Below are 16,522 nucleotides of genomic sequence, written 5' to 3' on the forward strand. Positions count from 1 at the left end.
CACCCAGGGACCTGCTTTTTTTTATTTTTAGATTCGGGAAAGGAATCCATAAGCAGAAAACCTCATGGTTGACATAGGGCAGAAGAGTCAGGGCCTCTCAAGTTGGAGATCCAGTCAGGTTTGGAGAGTCTACCCAAACTAGACTGGCGTGGGAGGCCCAGACCAGTCCCCTCCCTGCTTCCACAAGCCTGACATACCAGGGCCAGCTTTGGGGTGTGGTGGCAAAGTCCTGGTGGCCAAGCTGAAATCAGGCCCAAATCCCAGAGGAATTAGAGGTGTGGTATTCTCCCCACCCTCCCTTCCATGCTGGGCACATGGTAGACACCAGTAAAGATGAGGGAGGGACGGAGGGAGGAACAAATGAGTGCAATTGGGACCACTTGCAGTTTCATGAAAAAACAGGAGCGTAATTCGTGCCTGTTTGCAGAGCACCTGCTGCTTTCAAAGCACCTTTCACATGCACACCATGTTAAACCAGGTAGAGGTGACTAGTTCCATCCTACAGGTGAGCAGACAGGTGTGGGGGACTAAAGGTCCGGCAGAACTCTAGAGAAAAGACACTTGTGGCACCATTTGTCTTCATGTGATTCTAAGAAAGGAGATGCTAACAAATGTGAATAGCAGACATTCAACAGGCTCGAGGTGAGCGTGAGAAGGGAGACATTGGGAGAGGCCCGAGAATGGGAGGGTCTAAAAGACGCGTGCACTTGAAGCCCACCCACTAAACGTGAAATCGTGCCATCACACACAGCATGACTCCAGACGTGACGTGCCCACATTCCTGTGAGCATCACTTCTCCCACCCAGCAGGTGGGCTCGGGGAGCAACTCCAGCCCACTGTGCCTGGCCCACAGAGAGACCCCCACAAAGAAGTCAGAAGGCAAGTTTGCATCTTGACTGCCTCCTTGATAGGGGTGTGACCTTAGGCAAGTTACATCTTCTATGAAATGGGAACAGTAATTTGGCCATTCCCTAAGATGACTTTGTGTTAATAACAAAGGTGCCCCTCTGGGCTGAGGTGGCTCCACACCAGGACTCACAGCCCACTCACAGCCTGGCAAGCAGAGCCCAGACTGGGCTGCAACCACCATTGATCCCCGTGTCCAGGTGCCTTTCTGCAGTACGCAGACTGCCCATCATACCTGGCATCCCTGCCCAGAGATTTTTTTTTTTTTAATTTTACTAAAATGCAAGACTTACCAGAGCATCTTATTCACCACTGTGTACGCAGTACATATTTGTGGAATGAATAAAGCAACGTTGCGATGAGGCTTATTAGTTCTTTCTACAAACGTTCATTGAGCACTGATGGTGTGCTGGCTCGCTGGGAGTGACAGGAACAGCAGTGAACAAAGCAGACTACTCATCTGCCCTACTGGAGCTCACATCCTAGGATGAGAGCAGGCAGCACAACGAATATATGTAAAAAAGATAAACTAGTGATGAGGTTGCAGAGTTGGGGGGCGGGCGGGTATCTGTGTTTAGTGGAGTGATCTTGTACACATTCCTGAGAGGCTGTCCTTTAAACCTAGACCTGAAGGATAAGAAGCCAGCCATGTGAAGAGCTAGAAAGAACATTCCAGGCAAAGGCTAGAGTGAAACATTTTCATATGAAATGAGGTCAACTAACACAGATGGAACCGTGTGCCAGGCTCTTGCTCTCAGTGTGTTAGCTCCCTGACTCTCCTGTAACACCATCATGAAGACTGTACTAGGAGTAGGCCCGTTTTACATGTGGGAGACTGAGGCACAGAAGTAATTAGCACAGGTGGTGAGCTGGGAATTGAGCCCAAGTGATTAGCTCTAGAGCTGGTGCTGCTGCATAGGCTATGGTCCCTGACTCAAGGTAATGGTCATGGCTAATATTTATTGAGCAGTTATTATGTCCCTTGCACTTTGGTGGGTGACTTACATGTATCAACTCTTTTCATAAATGGTAGCCATCATTTAAAATTATCACCAGGAATAATTAGAGCCTCTGACCTCATTTTGGCCTCTCTGAACAGACCAAAAGCAGTGAATACAGCAGTGCCCTCCCCGCCTGGCCAAGGGTCCAGTTGATGCCTTAAATGGAGGGATATTGGCTTGGTGCTCACACCTTTGTCTGCACAAATGGGAGTCTTGTGGACAAAGTCCACAAGTGCAGGGAAACTCTGAGGGGTTTCTGAGCCACTTAGAGCCCAACCCTGGGTCACAACATCTGATGCCCTTTGCAGCCATGCCAAGGTGGAAGGCACCCTTCTCCCTGCAAGAATTGCCAACCAGACAGCCGAGTCTCAACCCCTCAGACCCACCCTGAACCGATTCCCACTTGCTGGGAAGTGCAGATGAGTCTGGGCCCAGGTATCAGGGCTGGTGCACTAGCGCTGAACAGGCAGCTCCCGCTGCTGCCAAAGCCAAGTCATCCCAAAGCAGGGCTTCTGACCGAACAGGCCATGCCCCAGTGAAAAACAACAACAGGTGACTGACAGCTCTCTGGGTACAGAGCAAAGTTGCCAATTCCCGTCCAGGCTTGCCTTGGCTGAGGCAGAATCCCAGCTGGGCTAAGGAATGGTTCCCAGGACAGAAGGGGGCGCAGAGGCAGAGGGAGGCAACCCCTCTGCTAGGCTCATGGTGCTTCGACCTTGCTGCTCCCCCAATAACGAATTTTCCACTGAACCTTAGGACACCATAAAGAAAATCCTTTCTGAAAAGACAAGACTTGGACCAAGGACCGGGTGTGTGTGTGACAGCTCCTGTCAAACTGGACAAAGAATATGACAGAAGAGACACAGCGTGACTCCTAAGGCTGGGTTATAAAGCAGGTCCAACATTTCTCTGTTGTCTCTCTCTCTCTCCCTCTCCCCACCCCCCACACTCTTTCTTTTTGGGCGATCACCCTACAAGCCCAGACACTGTGCTACGAGGAAGCCCAAGCTAGCCTTCATGAAGAGGTCTCCTGCTGACGGTTCCTTAGAGGAGCCAAGGCCCCCAGACGCCAGCCAGCACAGAGTGAACAGGCCTTCAGATGACCACAGCTGACACTGAGTGGGACAGAAATGAACCCTGCCCAAACGATAGGTGTGTGAGCAGAATAAAAGTGTGTGTTGTTTTAAGCCCATACGTTTTGGGGTGGTTTGTGATGCAGTAGATCACCAGAATGGTGACCACCCCAAAATAATCATCATGATACACTGGACCTGCCTATGGGATTGAATGTAGTGACGACACGCAGGAAATGAAGACAAAAAGGCAGATGTGGTCTCAGTCCATCTCCTTGCCCTTCTTCATTAGTGTACTATCAATTAGTTTCCAGCTAAGGTCCAGTGCATCTGACCTAGCTTTGGCCTTGGCAAGCAAAGTTAGTGCAAACAGTGAGTTCAGCAGACAGAGAGCAGCTGCCTCATAGTCCCAACCTGTCATGGTTTGGGAATATGTGGGTCAGGGTTCTCTTCTGGTATCCTCAGAGCACCAATCGTGCCCTATTATGACAGCAGCTTGGAGATCTACTTTCTCTCCAGGGTGGCAGGCACCTGGGGAGGCAGAGATGTGGCTGCCTCCGTTCCTCACTCTGTCAGGAGTGTCCTGTAGAATGTGCACCAGGGCTCCTGGGAGAACCACAGCTGCCACCAGGTGCCCACCTGTCTGCCAGAGCTGCAGCAGCCGAGCAGGGCTGGCATCAACCTGGGCCCGGAAGGAGCCCAGAGCCGGGCCTGGGTCTGTCCACATCGCAGGCCATGGGTCCTTTCTGTAGCTGCAGGGCTGGGTGCCAGGACACCGAGGCTCATAGGATATGACCCAAGAAGAGCTGTGTCCACATTTCAAGAACTGTGATAACCAGTTCAAGATCCGGCATGGTCCATGTCCTTGGAGAAGGCGCTGTGGGAGGTCCGGAGAAGGGAGTAGGTCAGGAACAGTTAGGAGGGGATAGCTGGGCACATGGAGAGAATGTTGTTGAGACTGAGGATAGAAGGCATGGTGGGAATGGAGAGAGGGTTTGGTTGCAGGAGCAGGGAGGTGGGAGGACAGTCATCTGCACAGGGAGAGGCAGGAAGCTCATAGAGCGAGTTCCTATGAGGACAATCCAAGGCATTAGCAGCCAATAGGCTGAAACAGCACCGCGCACTGTTTGGAAGTCCCTGAAAGAACATCTTCCCAATGCTAAGGGCTGTGGGTTGTGGACGGCCACCTGCCCTGTTCTTGCCCTGGTCTCTAAGCCTTGTCACATGGAGGGTCCTCAGGGCCCAAGCCAGAAAGCCTTTTAGGACACCTCCACCAGGCCCAGCACCAACACAGGGGGAGGCCTCAGATGGTGCATGGTCTGGGGGTGGTCACCCAGGTCCCACCTGCTGCCCTGCCCACTTTTTATGGACTCTGCTTTCCCGGGATGCTGACCTCAGGGGCCCTTGTGGTTCTCGCCTCCCAAGCCCACCCCAGTTACCTTGTCCCACGCATGGTTTAGGTCATTCCAGGTTGATGCGGGAGTCCAACTGTTGCAGGTGTTCCTGGACACCGAAAGGGATGGTGGGCGTCCACATCCTGCGAGGGGAGCATGTGACACAGAGGCCAGGTTAGAGGAGAGGGTATGACCTGGAGCTCCTAACATAAGCGGTTCCCAAATCTGTCCTCCTACACAGCCTGGGACCTTGGGGATTTCCCAACTTGCAGGACCAGACTGGTGTGGTGATATGGGGACAATAGAGGCCTAGGAACCCCAAGACCCCTTTCTTTAGACCTGGTTCTGCTTCTGACTTGCAGTATGACTTCAGAAACATTGGTTAAACTCTATGCCTTCTTCTCCTGATCTGTAAAATGGGTCTATAAGATCCACCCTATCCTCTTAAAAGATGGGAGTGATTATATAAATTAAGATGCTTTGAAAGTATATAAAGTACCAGTATTGGACATTAGACATCATGGCAATGTAACAATAAGTTTGAGCCATATGAAACTGCCAATTTTGTAGGTTAAAATTGTTTATAAAAACCATTTCAAGTTGTTCAACCAAACATATTGAGCATTTTCATGTGCCAGACACTGTTCGAAGTGCTTTATACGTCTTGACTAATCTAAACCTCAAAAAACTGCTTGGGGGCAAATATTATAACCGCTGCCATTTTACAGATGAAGAAACTGAGGTCAGAATAGTGAAGTGTGTCTGGCTGGCCCAAAGTCCCACATTGGTGAGGGGCAGAGCAGGATTTGAGCTCAAGGCTCATGGAACCACCCACGGGGGTTCCGGAGACTTACGCCAATGTCTCCACGTGAGGGCACTTTCTCAGGCTGGCGGTGAGCTGCTGGGCCCCGGCGGCTGTGAACTTGTTGTACTGGACACTGAGGAGATAAACCCTTCCTGGGGCCGGCCCTCAGGACCATCCAGCCCCAGTCCAAGGCCACCCCCACACTCTTGACAACCAGACCTCAGCCCAGTCCTTCCCATGGTGCCAGAGAGAGATCCCAGTCTCCCCACACTGCCGCCCAGGTTCCTATACTCACGCCAGCACCCGCAGGGACACCATGTCTGGAAGCACGTGTGCCAGGCTCTCAGCTCCCACGTCACAGATGCAGTTATTGTACAAACTGCCAGAAACAGAAGTCAGGACATGGTCTGGGGTGAAGGGGTTTAGGGCCCAGGGGGACTGCCCCAGTTTACAGAGGGCAAACTAAGGTCCAGAGCACTGAGGCCACTTCGCCGTGGTCATACAGTGAGTCCAGGGAAGCAGCAGGACTGAGAGAGGGTAGCTTCCAGGCTGAGACTTCACAAGTTCAAATCCCAACTCTGCCATTTGCTGCCTATGTGACCTTTGGCAAGTTACTTAACTCCTCTGTGACTCAGTTTGCTCCTCCATAAAATGGTCATGATAGAGTCATTGTGAGAAAGAGATGAGTTAATGCTGGCAAAACACACAGAACAACAGGCTCGGCATGCAGAATGAACTAAATGTTAGCTATGGTTATGACTGCCTCCCAGAGTGGATTGGGAGAGTTAAATGAGTTGCTGTAGAAGGTATGACCAACGCTGTGGATAAAGGAGAGAGAAAAGCCCAGTCACCGGGCTGGCTCAGGTTTCTGTGGTGTATTCACAGCAACTGCTCATAGTGATGAAAACAGCATGACAAGTGTCGCTGACTTAAGCTGTGTACTCATTACTAAGCATCCTTTTTACAAGCTGGGTACTGCTGTGGTTCTAATTTCAAGGCCATGACTTTGCGATGACAGCCTCAGGGCTACACTGCAGGGCTGCGTGTAAAAGCAGCAGGTCTATACTGCAGCAAAGTGGATTCAGGCTAAACTCCAGCATCCTCTGATGTCAAGATCTGGCTGGTACCAAGGCAGGGGCTTTGCAATCTCTTCCTGGTGTGAGTCTCAGAACCCAGGAGGTCCTTTTTACTCACACAGGCAGAGGTTCCTTTCCTTATTTCATTGATGCCAAGATGCACATGTTCATATATTTGAATATCATTGAAGTCAGGATCTGTCTAATAATCAGTGGAGTGTTGTATTATACTCTGCAGTGTTTTGTCCTCTAAATGGTGGCTTACAACAGATGGCATCTTAGATTCCATGAAATATGGGATTTAAGTGTCAGTTGGATCAGGTGTCACCTCCACAGGCCCCACCTGCTTCTCCATTCAAAGTAGAAAAACTCTAATCCGCCCCCCCCCCCCCGACCTACAAGGGCCTCCCTGCATGATCTGGCCTCCACTTACCTCTCTCATCTCATCTCCCAACCTCTGTCCCTCATTTACTATATCCAGCCACAGTAGACCTCTGGCACTCAAAGACTCAACCTCTTTCCTACTTCAGGGCCTTTGCATCTGCTGTTCCCTCTTTTTGGAATGCTTTCCCCTAGAGCTGCCCATGGAAGAGGTGGGGTTTCCCACCCCATCAGAGGTCTCTTGACCTCTCTGGTGAATTCAGTTTTCCTACTGTAACTCCTGGGCCCTTGTTAGTTTCCTCCCCAGCATAAATCACCATTTTAAAATATTTTATTTATGCATATGCTTACTTGCTTATAATGTAAGAAACTCAAAAGTGTTTGTAGTTGCAGCTCTAGCTCCTAGCACATGTTTTGGCCCATGGTTGATGTTAGAGAATATTAGATATCCTGCACAACTCTAGGGAGTGCCAGTCACATAGACTACGAGTTTCACAGCCGTACCCAGTGGCCCTGAATGGAAGGATAAAGAATGAATACATCGATAACTCAATGAACCAGTTGCCAGCTCTCCTGGGGATCTGACTCTGGCAGTCCTTGGCAGGTGATGCGGGCCGGGGAAGGAGAGGGAAGTTCCTCCCAGCCTGATGAGAGAGGAGAGCTGGCCATGCTGAGCTGAATGACTGGGGCTTTGGTCGAACCTCTCAGTTCCCTAACCAGCCTGTGTACCACCAGGGGTCAGGGTGGTAGTAATCAAAAGCAAGATGTGCTATGCCAAGGCCCACCAGAAGGTGGCAGTGTAAGCACTGACTGGTGTGTGAGCGATAAGAGCCAGCCAAGGCTGCAGAGAGTGGTCAGCCTTCCAGAAATCACCACCCATGGACTCTAGAAAAAGCTCAGTTCCACCATCCCCTGGGGGAAGAGGGCCAATATTGTGCACCAGGGCCCAGCATTGCACCAAGGGTTTTCCACAGGCCATTGGGATGGTCCCCATTTTCCAGATGAAGAAACAGGTGTTGCTCAACTCCAGGGCAGGGTGTTGTGTTCATGGTGGGTTTTAGGTCAATCCCCACTCCCTGCCAAAGTTGTGCAACACTGACACAGCAGAACAGCTTGTCGAGACTGCCTTCAGGGTCCCAATGTGGGACTTTGCAGCTGGCACAAAGGGGGCCCTCTGCCTTCCTCCCGCCTACCAGCTCAGCACCCAATCAATGGCACTGCCCACTCACCTCAGCCTGCGGAGGGATGCAGCCAGTGAGGGCAGGGCCTCGGCGAGCTTACAGGCACCTACATCGGTGATGCAGTTCTGCGACAAGCTGCAGGGACCCACAGAGAGAAAGGCGTCAGGGCCAAACTTGTACGCCCCTTTCCCCATCTCTGTCCATCCATTCCTGCCCCCCACCCCCATCACCGACAGCTGAGAAACTCTTGCTTTTTCACAGGGTAGCCCAGAGCAGCTAACACAGGATAATGGACCTCCAGGAGAGCGGAGGGTAATGAACTGTGAAAGGCACTGTGGGTAGACCAGTGCTAACTTTTAATAAATAAAAGGATACTGTTAGGTCCTGTGGCCCATTGAAATGAAAGAGGTGAGGGTGCGCATAAGAGAGAGAGAGAGAGAGAGAGAGAGAGAGCACCTTCCAGACCACTCTTGCTTTATTATTTTATAGCATTCCCTTTGCACGACTTTTCAGCACTGTAACTAAATAAGCGTTCCTTTTATTTGTCTAATGACTGTGGGCTCCACAAGGTAAGGGGGTCAGTCTGGTTTTTTTGTTCTTTACTGTATTCCTGTGCCTAGAACAATGCCAAGCACATAGTAGGGGCTCAATAAAAATTTAAGTGAGGTGGGTGAAAACGGAAGGAAAGAGAGGAAGGGAGAAGAGGGAAAGAGGGAGGAAGAAAAGGAGAGAAGGAAGGAAGGAAGGAAGGAAGGAAGGAAGGAGAGAAGGAAGAGAGGGAGGGAGTGAGGGAGGGAAGAAGGAAAGAAGGAAGGAAGGGCTAAGGGAGGGAAATCTAGCTTACTTACAGTGTTACCTAGAATACTATAAGTTACTTGAGAAGTCTCAGTGTCTTACAATCAAGGAAATGCCTAAGTGAATTTTGGTGAATTCTGTGGTGATCCTGATCATGGTTATGAATGGAGTGTGGATCAATTTTGATGATACAGTCTAGGTTTAGTAAAAAAAAAAAAAAAAAAAAAAAATATTGATCTTGCATCATATCCATATCCTACTTCCCAAAGCCCAGACTAATTTTTACAAAAACTAAAATGTACTATTTTGATAATGTTCAACTGATAAATCCTAATCTATCTCTCCCATTTCACCTCCAGTGTAATTTTATGTCATTAAACATTGTTTACTTTCATTGCTATATACTTTTTAATTATGGATTTATTTGTTTGTTTATTGTGTCTTCTCACTGGAAGACTCCTGAGGTCAGGGACTTCGTTTTGTTTAAAGCTGAATCTCTAGGACCAAGAACGGAGCCTGTGCACATTAGGTGCTCCTTAAATAGATGTTGATTAAATTAATACATGATTAGATGGATAAATGATTAAATAAAAAATGAATGAGTGAAAGGATGAATGAATGAATGGATGGATGAATGATTACATGGATGAATTATTGGATGGATAAGTAAATGAAAGAACAAAAAAGCCAGAGGGTTATCGGGGGACAAATGTAGCAGGAAGGGCAGGCCCAGCTCACTTACTTGAGCGTCTCCAGGGCCTTCAGCTGAGGGAAAGTGGCTGAGAGCTGCGCAACACCCTCATCCCCGATCTTGTTCTCGCTCAGCGAGTCCAGGCTGCAGGTGAAATCAAAGGGGGGGCCATCAGCCAGCACCCTGGAAGCCACCTGACCCTTCCCCTCCCTCAGACCCACCAGGGGCCTCCTCCCATTCCCCCACCCCTGGACACACCATAGCAGATGTCTGCTCCAGAGCTCTTGGGAGCAAGTTTTCATCCCCAGGGGTACCAACTGCCCAGCCAGGGGATGTGGTTCTAGCTCCTAAAAGACCTGAATCCCTATTTTGCTTCCTAGGAGCCCCAATGAGCTTGGGAAGCTTCCTGGCAACCTCTGGGGGGACCTAAACTGTACCATGGGGTCACAATCTCTGACCTGGCTTCTCTATGGGGCTGCTGGGAGCAACAGCTGAGATGAAGAGTTTCAAAGATCACAAAAGGATTCGACTTAAAAAAAAATTATTGGGGATTCCCATCTACCATCGCTTCCCTGCAGTGGGGTCATCTACTCACTCACACCAGCCCCATAAAGGAAGCAGCAGGGCAGAAGATACACAGACACACAGACACACACACACACAGAGGCAATGTTTAGGGATGTCAAAGCCTGAGGTAACTGGGAGGGCTCTGGGGTCTATACTCACTCCAGATGCTGAAGGGAGGAAAAGGCCTCAAGGATCCTCACCAGTTTGGGGAAAGCCTGGGGGCCCAAGACAGGACCCAGCCTAGGAAGCAAAGAACAAAGGTAAGACCCTGAAACAGTTACAGCCTCTCAATTCAGCCTTGGGTCAGGGGAGGGGTACAGACAGGGCACAGAAGGCAGGCCCTCTGAGTCCCCCTCTCCTTCCCTGCCTTCCCTCCCCCAAGCCAAAATCTGCTCTGGGAAGATTTCACAAAGCCCCCTCAAGTGGCCAGCTTGGGGCTTCCCAGATTTCATCCTGAGTGGGGCTCTTACTCCTGCCAGCATCTACATGCACCCTTCTCCTGCCCTGGCCTGGGAAAGTGGTTTCCAAATGCTGGGCTGAGGACCACTACCAGGCCCAAGAAAGATGGTTTATGTATTTGACTCTACATTTTAATAACAAATAGAACCGTTTCCTGAGCACTTACTATGTGCCAGGAACACAGCTTATCCTTCCCTTAGATTAGATCTCATTTAATCCTCACAATAACTGAGCTAAGGGAACTTTTATCTCCATTTTACAGATGGGGAAATGGAGGCACAGAGAGGTTAACTAACACACAAGTTCACATACCCTGGATTGCCATTTAGACTAGACTTTGAGGGAATGAGAAAAATAAAGATAAAGGAGGTGTCTTTTGTTTTTAAAATATGGTTAAATATACTCAGTATAAGGACAGAACTGTTCTTTATTCTGAAATTATATTCTTTGGACTTTTTTTGACATTAAAATGTTCATTCTTTGATAAAATGATGATGCTAGCCGTGGTTCTTTTGCTGGTTTGAATAAATATACCTTATACAAATGAAAAGATAGTAACTGCATAGTCACTCACATTCACTCTGAAATACTGTGTCTTTGAAATCCCAAGTCTGGGAACCACTAGCCTTGGTGCAAGGTTACGAGATGGGAGTCCAAAATCTCATCTGAATCTGGGATCTGCCACTTCCCTTTCCTGGGGACTTTTGGGCAAATCCTTTCACCTCTGAACATCCATCTCCTAAAAATTTAGCCCTTATCATGCGAGGTTTCTAGAAGGTTTGAGGAACTCATTCATCGAATATTGATTATTTGCCTCCTGTGTGCCAGGCCCAGAAAGCCCATCATGAGACAGCTGTGAACAAAACAAGCACAGAAATCTTTGCCCTTGGGGAGTGGACATTCCAGTGGGCAAGACAGATAATCAAAGAAACTGGTAAATTATCTGGTGTCAGAGATAATATGTGACATGGAGAAAAGTACAGTGGCTAGTGTGATGGAATTTTACTTTTAAAAGGAGGTTTGAAAAGGCCTTGCTCAGTGAAAACTAGAAGGAAGTGAGGGTGTGGGCCATGCAGATATCTGGGAAAGAGCGTCCCGAGCAGAAGGCACAGCCAATGCAAAGGCCCAGAGTCTGGATTGTGCTTAGTAATATTGAAAACCATCAAGGAGATCCATGTGACTGCAGTGAAGTGAGCAAGGGAGAGAGTATAGGAAGTAAGGGTGAAGAGGTAAATGAGGGCTGAACCAGAGAAGAACCCTGTCTGCCAGTACAGCCTCTGCAGGATTTTCAGTGGGTGAGCAGTGGCTGGAACATGGCTGCCAGTCATACACCTGAAATAGTCTTTTCCTTCCTTTCTTCCTTCCTCAGAACTGTCTCAGGGCTTCCAGACTCCAGGTGGCCTGTCTCCTGGTTCTGGGCTGTTCCACCCCATGGCTGCTGTTCCCCAGAGCACAGTTCCGATCTTGAACTAGGGGCTTTTTAAGCTGAAAATAATTCAAAGCTACAGAAGCTTTTGGTGATTATTTTCATAATTTCCTCTTTTCGGAAACATTTTTATCTCTGCACGAATTTGACAACTTGTCTCTGTTTGAAACAAGAAACATATCTTTTTCTGGGGTGCAGGGGGAGCAGTGACCAGGAGGAACAGACAGGTCATGGGTGACCAGTTGGGGACCTTGAGCAAGTGACTTAACCTCATTGGGGAAGATAATGACTATTTCCCATAGTAGCTCTTGAAATTAGTGAGATGATATGAAAAATGCACTGAGTACACTGTCGGTGTTTAATAATTCTTTCCCAATCACTAAACAATTTTATATTCCCTTACAAAGACCAAACACAAATTTAGCTTTTTCCTTGGTTGGAGCAAGAGCCAGGCTGCCCTGACTTTTTCTGATTCTGGACAAACAATTAATACTCTCCAAGGCTAAGTGTCTACATGTGTACAATGGGGACATAATAACAATACCTCCACCCTGTGTGGCCCCTCTGTCTGGCTCATTCCTACTCCTTTATCAAGTTTTATTGCTTCAATTGCTTCCTCCAGGAAGTCCCCTAATTCTGCACTCTCACCACCGTTGAGTTTCCTGCCACTATGACAGCGGGTAGCAACTGTCCTATTTACATTGGGCTGTGAGCTCCTTGAGGATAGTGGTCTTGTTCATCCGAGTAGGTCTGTTGAATGAATGAATTTGAATAAGCATGTTCACCGGTAAATGGGTCAATAATCTTCACTTGCCCAGATGGCCATGCCCTGACTGCTAGAAGCTAGTTTCCAGAGGGATGGGGTGAGAGAGTAAGAATAATTCTGGGGACCAATCTCCATTCTGGTGGCACATGCCCAGCTAATGCCAGAGAAGAAACTCATGGAGACCTGAGACAGTCCACCCCTTTGCTTACGCAAACTCCAGCTTCTTTAGATCCCGGACGGCAGGGAGTTCCCCAGCTGTGTCTTCTGAGGAACTTTTTGTCCTGGAGAGAACAGGCAGTGTTAGGCGGGAGCAAGCTCTTTGCCTGTTGCTGAGCCCCTACATATGTGTCCCAGCATGCCTGCCTCAGTGTCCAAAATTCCCCCCAAAGACTATCTTTCTTGTGGCTACTGTAGCCCACCATTAGAAAAGGAAACCTTGAGACAAGACCTTATTTAGGCATTACTGTGTGTGTCATGGAAGAGCCTCAGAACAGGCACTTATCAGCAGCCATCCCAGACAGCAAAAGTATGTGCTCAAACAATGTATGATGATGGCATGAGCGAAAGACAGCTGTCCTGTGGACTTCAGAGCTTGCCCATCTATAAAATGGGGATGATCCTGGTCCTGGCTGCCCTGAAAGGTGGCCATAGGTGTCACTTCTGTTATTAGATGCAGAAGGCAACTCATTCACTCTTAGCAAGGGAGATATGTCCCTGGCTTTAGCTGAGAAAGAATTAGGTACATGATGGCAAGTTTTGAATAGGACAAAGTGATAAGTCCTGGGGGCTCTGCCTGAGTGGTAACTGCATTGAGAGACTCTGGGTAGCCATTGCCCAGGGTGAGAGCATGGCATGTCCCAAAGGACAGGAGGCATTGGAAGTGCTAATAGCAAACTTGGTCTTAGGTCCTATATGCCTTCCACTTGCATGGCCTGGACCACCACCCATCCCGTTCCCCCTCACCTCTGGATCTGCACAAGGTTGCTCAGGTCTTCCACATCCTTCATGGACTTGGCTTGGAAAGGCTCGATAGTGAACTTCTCTTCCACCGCCTGGAGTAGCTTGGCTTCCTCATGCTGTTGTAGGGACTCCCACAGCCCCACCGTGTCACTCAAGGAGGCCCTGTGGAGGGAGGGCCTCAGACCCAGGCACAGTGACCGGGCTAGACCATAATGAAGGGGCAGCTCCATGAAGGACCCTCCTGCCTATTCAGATACTTTCCTCCCTCAGCTTAACCCTTACTTCCCCTGAAAACCTTCAATGACCACTCCAACCCTCTCTGAACAGTTTTGTTTTCCCTTTTTGCTTTGGCTACTAGGAATCTCAGTGCTAAATGATTGATTGAACAATTTGTAAGACCTTACAGATTGAGTAAAGTACGCTTAGGGGAAATGCGGGAGAGATTCTCTGGAGATTAGGCTGAGGCGATCAAACAGATAGTAGAAGGATTTAAATGAGCCATATTAAGAAATTTAGACTTCATACTGAGGGCAGTGGGATGCCTCTAAAGCATTGTAAATGTGACCAGATTCAAGCTCTATTTAAATACATTAAAGTGGAAGTGGAGAGAATGGATGGAGGTAGGGAGGTTGATGGAAGGCTGTGGCCATAATCCAATGATGACAAAATGGTGGCTTGTTCAAAGGGTGGAGAGAAGAAAAAAAATATGAACCCCAGTCAGACTCAGATTCTAGACATGGCCCAGTGCCTGGCATATGGTTGAAGGAATGATGCTACCACTCATTGGTTGTGTGACCTTAGGAAAGCTGCTATCCCTCTCTGAGCTTCAGCTTCCTCATCTTAAAAATTGAAGGAATCACTTCTGTCCCACCTGGCTCCTGTGCATACTACATGAGACCCAGCAGAGTGATCTCAGCACGGTATCATGACCACAGCAGGTGCCCAGTGCAAAGAGGCCCCCTTCCCTATCCCCTGCCCCCACCTGAAACGGGTGACACAGCTGAGTCCCACGAGGCTCCTGAGTCCACAGGGATCAATACCAGTGCTGCGGAGGTCCAGGGAAAAGTCACAGCCTGCTGTCTCCAAGGTGCTGGCCAGTACGTGGATGTCTGGAGGTGTGAGCCGGGTACCCAGGAAGGAGAGGTAGGTAGGGAGACCCTGCACCACATGCTGCCAAAGGCCAGTGTCCAGTGCCTCATGGGTGCAGTGCAGCAGCTCCAGCAGCCGCCCTGTCTGCAGCAACCCTGGCTGCAGCCGCTTGAGGTACCTGGTGAGCACCTTCTGTTTTCTATTCACCACAGTGGCCGCCACCGGCCCTGCCAGGGCTCCCAGGCAGTGGGCATGAGGCTGGAAGACTAGCCCAACCAGAAAGCGTGGCACGCCCTCCAGCCAATTGTCATAGGGCTTCTTCTTCCTCGGGGTTAATGCCAAATACTGTGGCAGCTCCTTGTCCTTGATTTCACTGCTCAGAGCCAGCCACAGGGCTCCCAGGAAGCACTGCAGGAGAAAGCTAGGGAAGGCCAGCTCAGTCTCTGGGGCCCCAGGGGTGCGATGCACCAAGCCTTTGGCCAGAGCCCAGGCCCGCACCTCCGCCGACGGCAACTGGCCCTCCTGTAGGGTGCTGTGGTGTCTGCGACCCAGCTCCCAGGCCAGCCTGGCCAGCGCCTCCAGGGCCCCTGGTGGGCTATCACGGACTGCCGGGCTTAGGAGGCCAACATAGAGTCCCGTAAGTGTGCCGGGCAGCTCGGCCTCCTCTCCGAGCTCCAGGAGGGCCTCTGAGAGCTGGCACACAGCCCTGCACACTGTGGGACTGTGGCTGTGACTGAGGAGAAGTGGCCGGCCCCGAAGAAGTTCCAAGGCTCTCTCTTGGTGGTGAGCGGCCCCCAACCTCTCAAAGTAGCGAACCACGTAGGTCTCAGCCTGCTCAGCTGAGAAGCTGGCCATCTCAAACAGGGCATCAGCTTTGCTCAGACTCTGAGCCAGGCGGCCCCGAGACCGGGCTATGAGTAACAGGGTGCAGCCTCGCAGGAGCTTGCGCTGGAGGAGGCCAGCCAGCAGCCCCCGAAGGGAGCGAGGCTCTGCTGACGTGGGTCCGCATGTGCTGTGCAGGAGGCCATCCTGAGCTTCGAGGTCCTCAAAGGCATCCAGGATGAGTAGAACCCTGTCAGGCCTCCTCAAGATGTGACCAAAGACCTCATTGTCTACTGGTAGCGGCTGTGGGCCCAGGGAGAAGAGTAGATCTTGCAGGCGGTAGGTGCCCCCTGAACGGTTGAAACAGTGGCAGGGCAAGTAGAAGACAAAGTCGTACTGTGGCAGCTGACCACAGGCCCAGGCCCGGCTCACTGCCCGGGCCCAGTGGCTCTTCCCCTGTCCTGCCTTGCCAAGCACAGCAATCACCTGTGTCTCACGTGGCTGCCGACGGTCAGTAGCAGCAAGCAGCACCTCAGCCAGACCCCCACAGGCTGGCTGCCGCTCTGCCCAGTCCAGGGTGACCAGTTCCCTCTCCTGGCTCTTGCTGCTGCTCCTCTCCAGCCGTGCCCTCATCAGGTCCACCTCCACCAGGATGCCATCTGGGCCTGCGGGCTCGGCCTGGTACTTGTCCCGTAGTGAGCGGCGAAACTGCTCCACACTCTCTGCAAAGCCATGGGATGTGTGGGATGAGGGGAGGATGCTAGTGGCAGGACTGGTCACCACGAGGGCAGCCAAGAGGCCAGCGCAGCCACCATCAGTAGCTTCTTCATTTGGTCACCACACAATCTTCACCGGCTGCCTTCTTTATTCGCTCCTTCGCTCAGTACCCAGACACTCATTTATTAATCCATTCATTTCCACACCCGTTCATTCCCTCATCTTCTCATTTATTTACCTATCCACTCCTTCATTTACTCATTAACCTCCTTCTTTTGCTCACTCACAATAGGGAAGACATTGGTGGGGTGTTAAGAGTTAAGATTGTGGAATTCATATGTCTGATACAAATCTTAGCTTCACCAATTATTAGTGTCATCTTGAGCATGTTATAACCCCACTATATCTCAGT

General features: G+C 50.1%; 1 protein-coding gene across 1 annotated transcript in view; it reads right to left on the reverse strand.

Annotated features, from left to right (window-relative positions):
- Window positions 1–3,241: 3,241 nt before the first annotated feature.
- The window catches only part of CIITA (class II major histocompatibility complex transactivator), a 46,045-nt gene continuing 32,764 nt past the window's right edge, over window positions 3,242–16,522 (reverse strand). Inside the window, exons 11-20 of the mRNA XM_090277012.1 lie at window positions 14,465–16,115; window positions 13,486–13,644; window positions 12,732–12,803; window positions 10,031–10,111; window positions 9,356–9,448; window positions 7,867–7,953; window positions 5,476–5,559; window positions 5,230–5,313; window positions 4,421–4,518; window positions 3,242–3,858 (exon numbers count right to left, since the gene is read on the reverse strand). Coding sequence (XP_090133138.1) covers window positions 4,443–4,518; window positions 5,230–5,313; window positions 5,476–5,559; window positions 7,867–7,953; window positions 9,356–9,448; window positions 10,031–10,111; window positions 12,732–12,803; window positions 13,486–13,644; window positions 14,465–16,115 — 2,387 coding nt within the window. The 3' untranslated portion in view covers window positions 3,242–3,858; window positions 4,421–4,442. The remainder of the gene's footprint in view (window positions 3,859–4,420; window positions 4,519–5,229; window positions 5,314–5,475; window positions 5,560–7,866; window positions 7,954–9,355; window positions 9,449–10,030; window positions 10,112–12,731; window positions 12,804–13,485; window positions 13,645–14,464; window positions 16,116–16,522) is intronic.

Source organism: Furipterus horrens, unplaced genomic scaffold (assembly GCF_987537825.1).
Source record: "Furipterus horrens unplaced genomic scaffold, mFurHor1.1.pri manual_scaffold_5, whole genome shotgun sequence".
NCBI classification, from domain to species: domain Eukaryota; kingdom Metazoa; phylum Chordata; class Mammalia; order Chiroptera; family Furipteridae; genus Furipterus; species Furipterus horrens.